The sequence below is a fragment of the Carassius gibelio genome, chromosome B7 (genome assembly GCF_023724105.1).
Source record: "Carassius gibelio isolate Cgi1373 ecotype wild population from Czech Republic chromosome B7, carGib1.2-hapl.c, whole genome shotgun sequence".
In the NCBI taxonomy this organism is placed as follows: Eukaryota; Metazoa; Chordata; class Actinopteri; order Cypriniformes; family Cyprinidae; genus Carassius; species Carassius gibelio.
In genome coordinates this window covers 25817049-25829806 of record NC_068402.1, presented here as the reverse complement: position 1 = coordinate 25829806, position 12758 = coordinate 25817049, and the positions used below count along the sequence as shown (strand labels likewise).

Genomic DNA, 12758 nt, shown 5'->3' with positions numbered 1-12758 from the left:
TGTTGCATTTAAAAAAGGGATGAGCTGGTAAGAGGTAAATAGTTAAAGTATTTTTAGGTGAATTGGGGGTTGTATTCCCTGCGGAGTGCTTGATGATGGGAAGCATTGTGTTCTTTTTGTTTATCAAGCAGCTCTACGGGCCTCTAGTGGGGCTCGTCTGCTTACACAAGCAAAAGCTTTCCAGGCATCTGCAGCTGCAAGCCCACTGTACAGGTACCCTCCAGACTGCATGCACACACACACACAACACACACACACACAGCTGCCCCAGCGACCCTACGTGGCTCTGCAGGTGTATCAGAGTCCTTTATTCCCACGTCTATGTCTTCGACATCTCTTGTCCAATCATGATGACTAATGGCTGTCACCAAATGCCAGTCCACGCAAACCAGGTTTCCAACCATCCATATGTATATGCAAATCTTTGGATATTGTAGTAAAAATTTTGGATGGAAACACAAATATGAGATTTAAATTGTTGCAAAAAAAAAAAAAGTAACAAAACATTTACTGGAATAAATTCATAGTTAAAAAAGATTTTAAAAAGTAATGGGACGATGTCTGTCTACATGGATCAATACCTAGGTCTCTATCCATGGATTTAGTGGGATATTCAATAAAAATGCTGGATGAAAACAACAACATGAGTAAAAGCAGGTAGAAAATGCAGATAAAAGCACAAATTCTTTGATACATGTCAAAAAAAGAGTCACATAACTTTTCCTCAAGTCATATCATTTACTGTTGCTCTCAAGTCCATGTGTACATTGCATGTGATTTACATTTACTCCTATGAAGAGTATAAAAATAACTCCAAGCGCAGCTAGAATTTTTCTAACCATGCATACTCTGCATACTCAACTTTTTTGCTTAGTTTGTCCACAAGGCTGCCCGTTGTTTCACAAAAAAAAAAAAAAAAAAAAAAAATGACGAAAAGATTGAGATGGAGCAATAATAACAAATTATTGGAGATGCAATACAATAAATGTTTGCACTGATGCCTGCCTGCATGAAGGAGTTCAGTTTAAAGAGTACAAAGTCATTTTTATAACTTCTGGAGAGAAAAAGTGCAGACACTGGACAAGTATGAAGCTTTCTAGTGCACATGTGTCAAGCACATATGTTTGCACATACTATCAGTTACTGAAAGGCAACACTATATGCAAACCTTATGCTCTATACACTATCATATGCAAAAAAGTTTTGTCGCTGTTATTCACAATTCATTCCTTACATTTAAAGCTATAGTTCACCAAAAAATAAAAATGAAGGCATTGTTAACTTCCCCTTGTGCTGTTCTAATGTTGTATTCCCTTGTTTCTTTTTCAGACCCCATAAGCAGAAGTATAAAAAAGCCACACTTATGCTTGTTGATATAACAATGGCAGTGAATAGTGAACAGCATCAAGCTTTTAAAAAGCAGACACAAAAGTATCACAGAATGATCCTATGCAACAAGTCATAAAATGCAAGTGTTCTGGGGGTTTACGTTAGGCTTTGCTGAAAAACAAAACAAAAGTTAATGTATTATTTAACGAAATTCCTGATCTTGGCCGTTGGTCTCTGTGCACAGTTGCATATTCATGAGACTCTATAAGCACAGCAGTTCACTCAGACTTGCCGGGGAAAAGCACACAATTTGTAAGAAATTAAGATGAATAAACACAACATGAAAAGAAATTCCCCCCAAAAAGCATCTGTGTAATTTCTCTACTGAGTTAAATATCTCCAAACTTCCGGTTATCATGACAGTCAGAAGTTGACAGAAGTGAATGCGATAGCTTGTTGCTGCGATGAACACAACATACATATTTACCTCTGAGAAGAGAGCATGTGGATTGTATTTTGTGTTGCGTTTTTGGAGTGAATTGCTGCACTAATAGAGTCTCGTGAAAGTGCAGCTGTGTAGAGAGATGAATGGCCAAGGTCAGGATTTTTGTTTAATAATAGACGAACTTTTGGTTTTGTTTTCCACCAAACCCTCGAAAATTCTCTTTTTGTGGTCCTAAAGAGAAAAAAAGTTCATACGGCATTAAAACAACACAAGGGTGGGTAAATGATAACTTAATTTTACTTTTTGGGTGAAATATCCCTTTAGAAAAAAACAGCCCTCGTGGTTTCCACAATTTTGTATTTATATTTCACATACATTTTTCTAAAATGTGATGATTTTGTGCTCTTGAACACACGGAATGGAAAAGCTGCCTTTTATACAAATTATTTTACCAATTATATTTTTTTGCATACATTCGCAACTTAGATGGAAACACAGGTCCTAACACACTCTCTCATCAGTTTTGAGTGGGATTTCGAAGAGAATCCATCCTTTCTTGTAAGAGTAGAGATCTATATTCCCGGTGTGCACCGTCACTGCTCTACCCTGTGCTGAATTGAGCTGCTTTGAGTTATGAATCACACAAGTGCACCTGCGGCCATGTGTTAAGTAGTGACAAATAAAAGCCCTATGTCCATTTACACAACAAAGAGATGTACCCCACGAGGCCACCAATCTCTCCTCAACCCCCTTACCACCCCACCTCTCCGTCTTTTTCTGTCTCCGCTTGTTTTTTCCTCTGGCATTAATAGCGAGAAGTATCTGGCTCCCCATCCCCCCCCCGAGTCTCGTATCACCAGAGCGACTCTGTCACAGACAAGCTACGATTCAAACACAAATTCAAAGACAAAAGTGCATTGCGCAACTTCTTATTCACGCCTCACGAAGAGTCGCGCTTGATTTCTCGCCTGTGCGCCGTGCGATTATTGAGAGCTCACGAAGACTAATCCTGCTGCCACGCAGCCCTCAAAGGCCTCGTTTTGTTCTGCGGGAGGAATCCGATTCCTGCTGCATTAACGTGAGGGGGATCTCTGTGCTAAAGCCGCTGCTGTATTCACGCATTCACAAGGGAGAATCTAAAAGGAGGCTTTCACTATCTGCCCTCCGTTTTCCCACAATGATTGTTTGAATGTGCGATTTATGCATACAGAAAGGTTGAGTTGGAGTTGAACCAATGGAGGTCACAGGCGGAGTCAAGCTGAGCTCCACACTTCCTCCGAATCCTAATGTCTGGTGCTCCACTGGGATTATCACCCATGGAAATTTCCCCCCAATTCCACGTTATTAATCTCTGTCTGTCCTCCTGTTCTGGCTACATAATGACTAATTAAACATCAAAAGAGCTGTGGCGGGGATGCGGCATGACAGCTCGTGTCCCTGAGCCCTTGTTCCTGCGGGAAAGAGGAGGAGAGGGGGGCGAGAGCGCTGACGGGGCAGCCTCACAAATCAATCAAGCATCATTACCTCACACCTACGCCCGCAGCGCTCCAAACGGAGGATCCGCAAACACAACAGAGCTGACTTGAGAGGCAGGTTTGGGCTCCCGTGTACACATGCCCGACATACGCACAGGTACACGCCGCCGCCGTGTCAGAGGACGACTTTGATAAGACGGAAATCAAAAACGCGTGCCGCCGTACCAACCGTCTGTTTGTGCACTAGCATCTATTTTTAAAGCAAAGCGATGGCAGGAAGATGAAATGATGCTGTACTCACAGATGTAGGCAGGCCAGGAGGGGGCTTGCGCATTTTCTTTGTTTGCAGAGGATCTGTTGAGAGCATACAAAAACAACTTTGAGACATTTGAGGGGGAAAAAAAAGAAATAAATGAGCATGCGGTGGCACTCAGTCAGATGTCTCTTTGATTACAGGTTTACAAAGACAAATATGAAAGCATCAGAAATCGAGGAATTCTTAAATTCAACGTAAAAAAAAATAAAAGCTAATGCTCAATGTATATTTCCAGTAGTGTCCATTTTTATACATAACCATGGCATTATAATCATGCTTCCTCATTGAGGGCATCAGACATGCACTAACCCAGTGAAGCAGAGTCCTGAAGGGAACGTCTTCGTGGATTGGAGCCAGTATAAGAGTAGAACGGAGTGGGCGACTTCCCAGAGGTGGTGACGGGCCCTGGGCTTGCCAGCCCCATGTCCGACCTCAGACTAGACTGTACAGACAAAAAAGAAAAGAGTTCAGGCCAGGGCCAAGAGCCAACATCTTAATGCACAAAGAAGTGAATGTGTGTGCAAAAACATATTTTGAAATAAAATCAATACAAACTGAAATGTAGAAAAAAAAAAGAACAGAAAAGCCGATGACTGTTTTCACAATATGGTTGACAACCCATTAATGACTGATATTAACATTTTATACTTTAATATTATATACAATTATCATCAAATAAGTTAAAAATAAAAACTAAAATAAATCATTTATATATCTAAATAATGTACATAATGAACAATCAAAAAATAATATTATAGATAATTATTTTGAGAAAGATTACATATAAAGATTAGTGTTTGGATTGTAAAATGTAAAAAATGAGAAACAAAAAAAAACTGCTATTATGTATACAATATATATGCCACTACTGACTTTGGAAAAATAAATAAATAAATCGATTAAATCTTATAGCAATCTTATAGTAAGCATCCCTAACTGTGATATAAGATATAAAATGACATGGTGTCAAGCCCAAAGTTTTGACGGGAAACAAAGAAAATATACAAAATAATGAAATTAATTTTACTTCGATAATATCAGCAATAAAAAACCTCATTCTGAATAAAAGCTCATTCTGAAGTCTTTAATGTAACAGGGCTTTTGAACTGTAACTTTAAAAGTAGTAAATTGCAAAAAATAAAATGAGCATCACCCAGATTAAAATATAAAATATGAAGGTGAATGCATGACTACTTTAGATTATTGTGTGACCCGTGAATGAAGGTTTAGTGCTTCACAGAAGGACACAATCAGAACTCGTTATGGGGAAAAAACCCTGAGAGTTTTTCTGCTCTTTCCTCTCTTTACTGAACACAATTGTGCAGTTATTGATGTGAGAGTGCCAGCAGCTCAGTGAAGTCCAAGGAGAAATCGATCCAATCAGTCTGACCTAGTGATTCCCTCCCCTTCTGCTCACGGTGAACTGCTATTGATCAGGCCTGATCACGGCCCAGGGCGTATCCACATGCAGCCAGGGACACATCCTCACTTAAAAGAGCAGCAGGCCCAGGAGAGTGAAGGAAGGAGCAGGGGGGTACGACAGTGGCCTGCTCAAGCCTCATTAAACCATCTGTCTGATCTCAGGAGCTGTCAGCTCCCCTGTAAAAAAACGTGCTGCCTTAACTTGACAAAACACCCGGTGTATAGAGCCCATGAAGTCGACAGGGCCACTAGACTGTTGACGGCGAGCCAATTACGAGAGGAGAGAAGAGAGACAGTGACCCCAAACCCGTGTCTGATGACCAGGAGATTAGCGTAGGCTTCAGGCTTTGTAAATGGTTTTCCCAGAGGCTATCACACCCTTGACCAACATCCACTTCGTCACTCGTCCCGGCAAACTGGGTTAAGAGGCCAATTAGAGAAGAAGCCCAATTAGCCTAATCGTCTGCCGAGTTAAAGAGTAGTGTGAGGAGGGGGATGAAAAAATCAGGTAACAGGACTGAGAGACCCAGCATGCATTAGAGAGCGGCTTTTGACTACTGTACCTCACAAAAATAAAAACGCAATGTTTTGTTGTAAATTAGCTGTTATGTTTTCTTTTGACTGCACTTCGATTAAAACGTTAAGGTTTTATTCATTCATTTCATTAGACACCGTTTTTGATGATAGGTTTGTATTAAATCATATAACAAAAACGGATTATTGTTAGGGGGAAAATCAAATTGATTTCATAGGGCGCGAAATTAAATGGCAGCTTTCTCTGTGGAGTTTAATTGTAAACAAACGATTTACGTCGCATTCATTCTCAAGGTCTGACAGACATGTGAAAAGCGCTTCCTTCCCCATTAATGGCAAAGTAATATCATGATGAATATTGATATTGCACGATAGGAAAAGAAATATTGCAATCATATTTTTTTGCTTAACCCTGGTATACAGGAAAATAAATTCAATGTCAAAGTCAGATAGAAGTCATAATCAAAGCACTTGTCGAGGCTTACAGAAGAAAGCACTTAAAAATAGCTACTCCTCCTGGAATTTAGCCGATTAAAACAAGGGCCATCAGATCGTGTGAAAATCAGGTTGGCTTCTCCTTTACTGCAGGAGGAATGAGGGGGAAACCAGCTCTCCAAAGTGACAGGCTGTCAGCGAGGTGGCATCATTGACATTGACGAGGCAAAGCAGACTGACTAGTGTTGCCTTTGTACAATGATATGAAATCCTTACAGCAATATTATCTTCTTACTGTTAGCCGCGATGCAAAAGCAAGACAGGGAAGCGCCGGGGTCAGATGAATGACTGATAGAATACTAATTTAACATTCGGTAGAGAGTGATTTTAGGGGGATTTGCTGTGGTTTATTACAGTGATGTGAAATTAGTCAAATCCTATTTAAAGATTACATTCAGAGAACTAGTGGTTCCATGAAACACAAGGGGATTAGTGAGATCTTAGTTAAATTAAATTTAGAGTTAATAAGAAATGTACGTTTTCCTGAAGCAAAACTTGTATGACGCCAGGCTGTTGCTAGTAGAAAAAATAAAATACATAAATAAATAAAAAGAGGCCAAGCTCTAGTCATATTCAGGTTTCTAGATAAGACGTGGGTATATATATATATATATATATATATATATATATATATATATATATATATATATATATATATATATATATATATATATATATATATATATATATATATATAAATCATCTTCCAAGTTAAAATGGTAAGTCTGATCTCTTAGAAAAGTAATAATACACCCAGGTATCATTCACATCATTTCAGGATGAGCTACACAGCGATGTTTAATACTTGGGGGGTTTGGGCTGTGTTCAAATCCCTAACACTGAGTACAAGCGATCACAGCGGCGATATACTGACAAAAGCTCTGTTCATTCCTCTCCAGGGTACGGATGTTTACGTGTGAACACGGCCGTGTGTTAGCAGGTGAGAGGAAAATGACTGCCCTCGGTGGTTTAGCCTTTAAAACAAGTACTCCGCTTACACCACAGTCCGGTCAATCTTGGGGATACTGAGAAGTAGTGTTCATCATAAGAACACTCGACAGAATCACAGGGGCTTTTGAGCCTGCTCACATCTGAACAATCATCTTCCTGAGTGAAATGTCAGGCAGATTGGTGGAGATAATAGCAGTCATCTGTCAACCGCATCCTGCCGCAACAATCAGAATAATCCTCCACACGGGGGACGGGAGCAAAGCTTACCTACAGCTCTCTACCGCTTGCCTCTTATCGCTTCTGTATTTTCACATTTCTCATGTTTGGATCATGGCATTTCATGTTACAAGGTTAAAGATTGCAACGGAAGAGTAGCCTTTAGTGACATATTGCAAAACAACAGCTAGCAACAAAAGAATAAACTGTAGCATTTTAGGATTTATAATGTAAAAAAATTTAACTGACAAATAAAGCTTCTCTTTTATGCATATATATACATGTGTATTGCTACACTGGTCAAGCATTTTGGTTTTGATTTACTAAAAAGGCTCATAAGAATCGTTTGATCTGACTTTACTGGTACCATTGAATGGTTTTTATTCACTTATTACAGTTTATTAGAGTCATGTGTTTAGGATTCAAACTACACTGCGTTGTGAGATTTTGATTCATTTGCTTCTTAAATAGATAATTCACCCAAAAATGTAATGATTATATGCCTGTGGAACACAAAAGAAGATATTTTGAAGAATAATGGTAACCAAACAGATTAGGACGGAGAACATTTATTTTAATTGCATGGACAAAAACAAAAGACCACACATTTTTTGTTTTGTGTTATGCAGACAAATAAAGGTTTGGGACAACATGAAGTGAAGAATATTTTCATTTTTGAGTGTTATTTTGTTATTTGTCAGGTATCTGACTATAGTAATGAATGGTTCAGATTCAAACACAATTGACCTTTTAAGGCATATTGCTCATGGAATTTAACTACATTGTTTACACTGTAACCAGGGTCCTTTGTTTGGGAATCAACTAAAACTGTTTGTGCTGTTTATTTCTGATTCACTATGAAGAACTGATTTGTAAAAGTCATTAGTTTACTAGTTGGCGGCGTTGTACAATATTTATTTACAAAAAAAAAAAAAAAACCTGTTTCATAACCGTTCGGGAATCTGACTACATTGTCTGTGAAGTATGTTTCATGCAGGAAACACAGAGTATTGTTGTATGTTGTTTGGTTCACATCAGACAAAGAATGCACTTGCGAGAATTGTTCTCCCTTCCCAAGCCTATGTGAAATCCACTGTTTTTGTTGCTGAATAACTTGCCAGTAAAAGAAAGCAGCCAATGAGATGCTTGGCAGGCAGAGATACAGGGACACAGCTGGCTGAGACAGTTTGAATATTTAACTCAATAAAAGGTGTACAGTTCCACATCAGGTTCAAATGATGCAATAATGCCTTGCTGAGGGAGAGGTTTAGCCTGCAAATGATGACAAACCTCATAAAAAGACGGGCTGTTTGGCTTTGTGGAAATCCTGTAACCGCTTCCCATCACTGCCACACACTTGATAGATTACTAGTGCAGATATTTCCATTCTTGGCACTTGCTGAACAAATAGGGCCTTTTATTAGGTTCCGCAATGTGCATTGCTCAATTTTCGAAGCAGACTGGGTTATTAGGCGCCCGATTCGCGTATTAAAAACACTGCTTCTCCGATAATCTCTGCACCTGATAGTCATCTGTTTATATGCGCAGCAGACGCGGTGGCCGTATTAACACGCGGGGTTCAGAATATTAATGCAGCCACCCTGCAGCCCGCATTCTTCCCACATTCGCTCAGGAACCGAACGGCTTTTTCGCTCTTCCTGTTTTTCTTCAGCGACTAGACAAACTGAGTCTCTGCCAGGCTCTGATCTGTGCAGCTGCAGGCCAGCATAAATTCCCCAGTTCCCACACAAAATGTCTGAACTGGCATTCCCTTTCAGAAAGCTCTTTTATGAATGAGCGAACGCGCCGGAGAGCCTGCCGTGTTTTCATTCGTTCTGACTAGCGCCATTCACTGCTCGCAAACCGCACGCCGCTTTTAAAGGTGCGTTTGTTAGTTTCTCCTCTCCTGAGATGGGCGCTGGGCTCAGAGGGCGAGGTTATTAAAGGGTCGTCCGGGTCGAGGGCTGTGCTGACCTCACACTTAAGCTGGAGAGGTAGCCTTCTTCTAATATCGTCTCTTAGTCATGGCATTAAATTGAATCTTAAAGCTAAGACCCTGCATGCCCACTCAATCTGTCTGCTAATAACCGTAAGGTAAAGAACTAATATGCAATGCAGTATTACTGAACTAGAATGGAAAAGAGTTTATTTCTTGGTTTCCCTGTACTCATTACCATAAGGTTGGAGAGGGAGCGTACAAAACGTAAACAGAGCAAAAGTGCAAGCAACAGGCAATTTAAAAAAAAAAATTTGGAGGGAAAAAAGGGTGGGGGGTCTCCTAGTATACTCTCTGACTGACTGACGTCAACCGTGTCAGAGAGAATGAGCAGACAGGAGAGCGAGAGAGCGGGAGAGCGAGAGCTCACACAATCCTGTCTTTGTCTGGAACATCTGTGTGGCTGAGGGAGGGGAGCAGGGCCGGGCTCTGTGACCCCGCTTTAATGGAAGTGCTGAAAGTCATGTTTCTGTGTGCTGAAGGCCTGCTCCCTACACATAAACACTCCTTCTAAATCACACATTAAATGCTATTAAAAAGCATTCATACTGAAAGCATTCAGACATCACAAAACACTCTTTCAGCATCATCTGATGTGGAAAAACTGATCAGAACCTATAAACAGTTCCCACTGCTTTTCTGCAATTTCCCAGACTTTTTGATGACTCTTCTCAGTTGTGATTATCAAATGATTTTAGGCACCACTTTATTTTTGGTTACAAATAGTCCATGTATTACAGTTGGTATCACAAAAAAATACATTAATGTTCATTAAACAACATTTATTCAATTATAAAAGGTATAGACATTAGTATACACTACTTTCAAAAGTTTGATATATATACAGTATATATATATATATATATATATATATATTTTTTTTGCAAGGACAAATTTATCTAATCAAATGTAACGGTAAAATTTCAAATAAAACCTGTTCTCTTTAGAATGATTTTCTGAAGGATCATGTGACACTGAAAACCAGAGTAGGAAAATGAATAAATTATATTTGACAATATATTAAAATAAAAAACATTTTGTTCCACAAAAAAAAAAAAACATCCCAAACAATAGTTTACAGCTCAGCTTGACTAAAAAAAAAAATAGTATATTCACTACAGTTATTCCCAAGACTGTTTATGATTTGAGGTGGGACTTGTATACAGAATTGAGCCATGTGTTGGAGTATTTGGCACGTTCACTTTTCAGCACTCTGGTAGTTGTGATGAATCAGGGGCTAAGTGAGATTCACACAAAAGCAGAACTATGTAAAAACATAATAATAACAGTAAAGTTGTGGTTGTTACCTGGCATCCAGAGACGCCTGGCTCTCTTCCATAACCAGAGAATGGAGGCCTCTCAGACTTGCCTATAGATAAACAAAGAGATAAACAATCAGAACAGCACCATACACATTAACCATATAAACATTAATCATGTGAAAAACAGGGGGATTTCAAGGAAGGCAAACAATAACTGCCAAAACTCACACATTCCGTGTGAGTTCTGGAAGATGAAGGCTGCGGAAGGTCAGAAGGAATTGATTTATATTTCATATTACATCAGTAATGTGTAATTTATTTCCGTGTGTACTTTTTCTAGCTGTCCATCAGACAGTAAACTACAGGGTCAGATGAGTCTCAGTCGACGATACTAATCTATCTCCATCCTTTTCCTGTCGCAGAAACAGCCTGTGAGCTTGCAAGGGGCAAATAAAAAGTGCACAGCGCGCAGCCGTATGAATCATGCACTTCACAATATCTAAACTCAGCAGTTCCAAGCTCTCGGCGAGAAAAAAACTGGAGACTCCAAAAGGAAAATGATAAACAACTCTAAAAACATCATATATTATACTTGTCAGACTTTCAAACATTTGAACAAACACAGCAGTGAAGCTAAATTCTGTTTACTTCAGGGAAAAGGTAAATATTTGCGTAACTTCAATTGCGTTAAGTATTTGCGCTACACCTTCTGCGTTCAGGTTCGGTTCTGCTGCGCTCAGGTGCATGAGGCCACGTGTCTGCGAGCGTGCGAGTTTCTGAGACGCAGTCGTAATCAGGTACAGTGATTTAACTGAAAACGCTGCTTCCCCTGTGGTGTAAACTGATCTCAATAGACGTGATATAACATTTAGAGTTGCGCTCCTGCAAAGGAAGAGGGAGTATAGTTGTGGGTAAACTATTGCGCTCCCTCCCCCTTAGTCACCACAAAGGAATAAAACATCTGTCTTTCAGCGACTTTAAAGGTTAGGAGGCTTTTTTCCCCTCATTCTGACTTCCTGGGCTGCTACTCGGCTAGGTTTAGGTTTCTGAGTTTGTGGCGCACACAGGCAGCCTTTCCTCTACAGATGCACTCGTGTCCAGCATTGAAATATTCATTTACAGCATGTGTTTTGTCACACACTCTCTGTCCACGCTGAATAATTTATAAGACCGCGTTGTTGTTTTAGATCCTGGCAGAGCTGGAAGCGCTACTCATGAAAAACATCCTCCCTCGGTCTGGGTCTCTCGGATGCAGCGAGCAGTTGCACGCATGGCTTGGCAAGCTCTCGTGCAGCGTAACACAGCCATGCGCTGTAAACATGGCGAGGGACCTTAACGCGATCAGCGCCGTAACCTCAGCCACTAAGGAGGAGTCCCAGAGGATCTGAACGGTAAACATGCGTTTAACTGTCTAGCGTGCCAGAGTGAACGGCCGAACAAAGAGATGAACCTATTCACCTGACTGCACACATACACCCACATATTCAGAGTCAGAAATTATGACACATACATTAATGAGTTTTAATTGTTCCAATGACATCTTTACAATCACCCACATATAAAGCTAAAATAAGAACTCATTTAATTAGTGAGAAAAGTTATTATTTATTTATTTTTTCATTTGGGGAAATAAATTACAACTATATTGGACTATATAAATCTATCTATCTATCATAGTTATTGTTACATTAAAAAATTATAAATATAAATTATACATACCAAATAAATTATATTTCAGTATTATTTTATTATTATTATTTGTAACTAATTCTAACTCATTTATTTTTCTTTTTAAATCACTATATATAACATTCTAAAATAATGAATTAAAAATAAATCGGTAATAAAGAAATATATGGTGGGGGGGGGGTGTGATTTTTTTTATTTTTAAGAAAAAGACATGTAGGAGAAGCAGATGAACAAAAATAAACCTAAAAAAGGAACCGGATGAGGGGAACAGAAAAATTAAGAATGACTCTGAGAGAGCTGTGGAGGAAGAGGAGACCCATGGGGGCCTGATATTCAGAGAGAAAGCGAGAGAAAGAGAGCGAGCGGTGGAAAATTATTGGGCGTGCGTTCAAAACACAGAGGGTTCCAAAAGCTGAAAGCATCCAAAGGCGAAGAAAGGCAAAGCGAGGGGTGGGGGGAGAAAAAGTCTCTCGGAATGTTAAAAATCAACAATGTAAGACAGCTCTTCCACTGCTATAGCAATTTGTTTAAGTGTTACTGGCGAGTGTTTGTGCCAAGCAGGCTGCTGGCTGTGGCGCTGATGTTTGAGGAAGCAGTGCCAGCTAGCGCAGCTGTGAGGCCACTGCCC

At 39.6% G+C, this 12758-nt stretch overlaps 1 protein-coding gene across 5 annotated transcripts in view; it reads right to left on the bottom strand.

Moving 5' to 3' along the window:
• Nucleotides 1-12758, bottom strand: part of tcf12 (transcription factor 12) — a 106186-nt gene that overhangs the window by 33101 nt on the left and 60327 nt on the right. For all 5 annotated transcript variants that reach the window (XM_052560893.1, XM_052560890.1, XM_052560892.1 and 2 more), the window contains 3 exons: nt 10487-10548; nt 3875-4007; nt 3551-3603 (listed from right to left, as the gene is read on the bottom strand). In XM_052560893.1, the coding sequence (XP_052416853.1) occupies nt 3551-3603; nt 3875-4007; nt 10487-10548 (248 nt within the window). The remainder of the gene's footprint in view (nt 1-3550; nt 3604-3874; nt 4008-10486; nt 10549-12758) is intronic.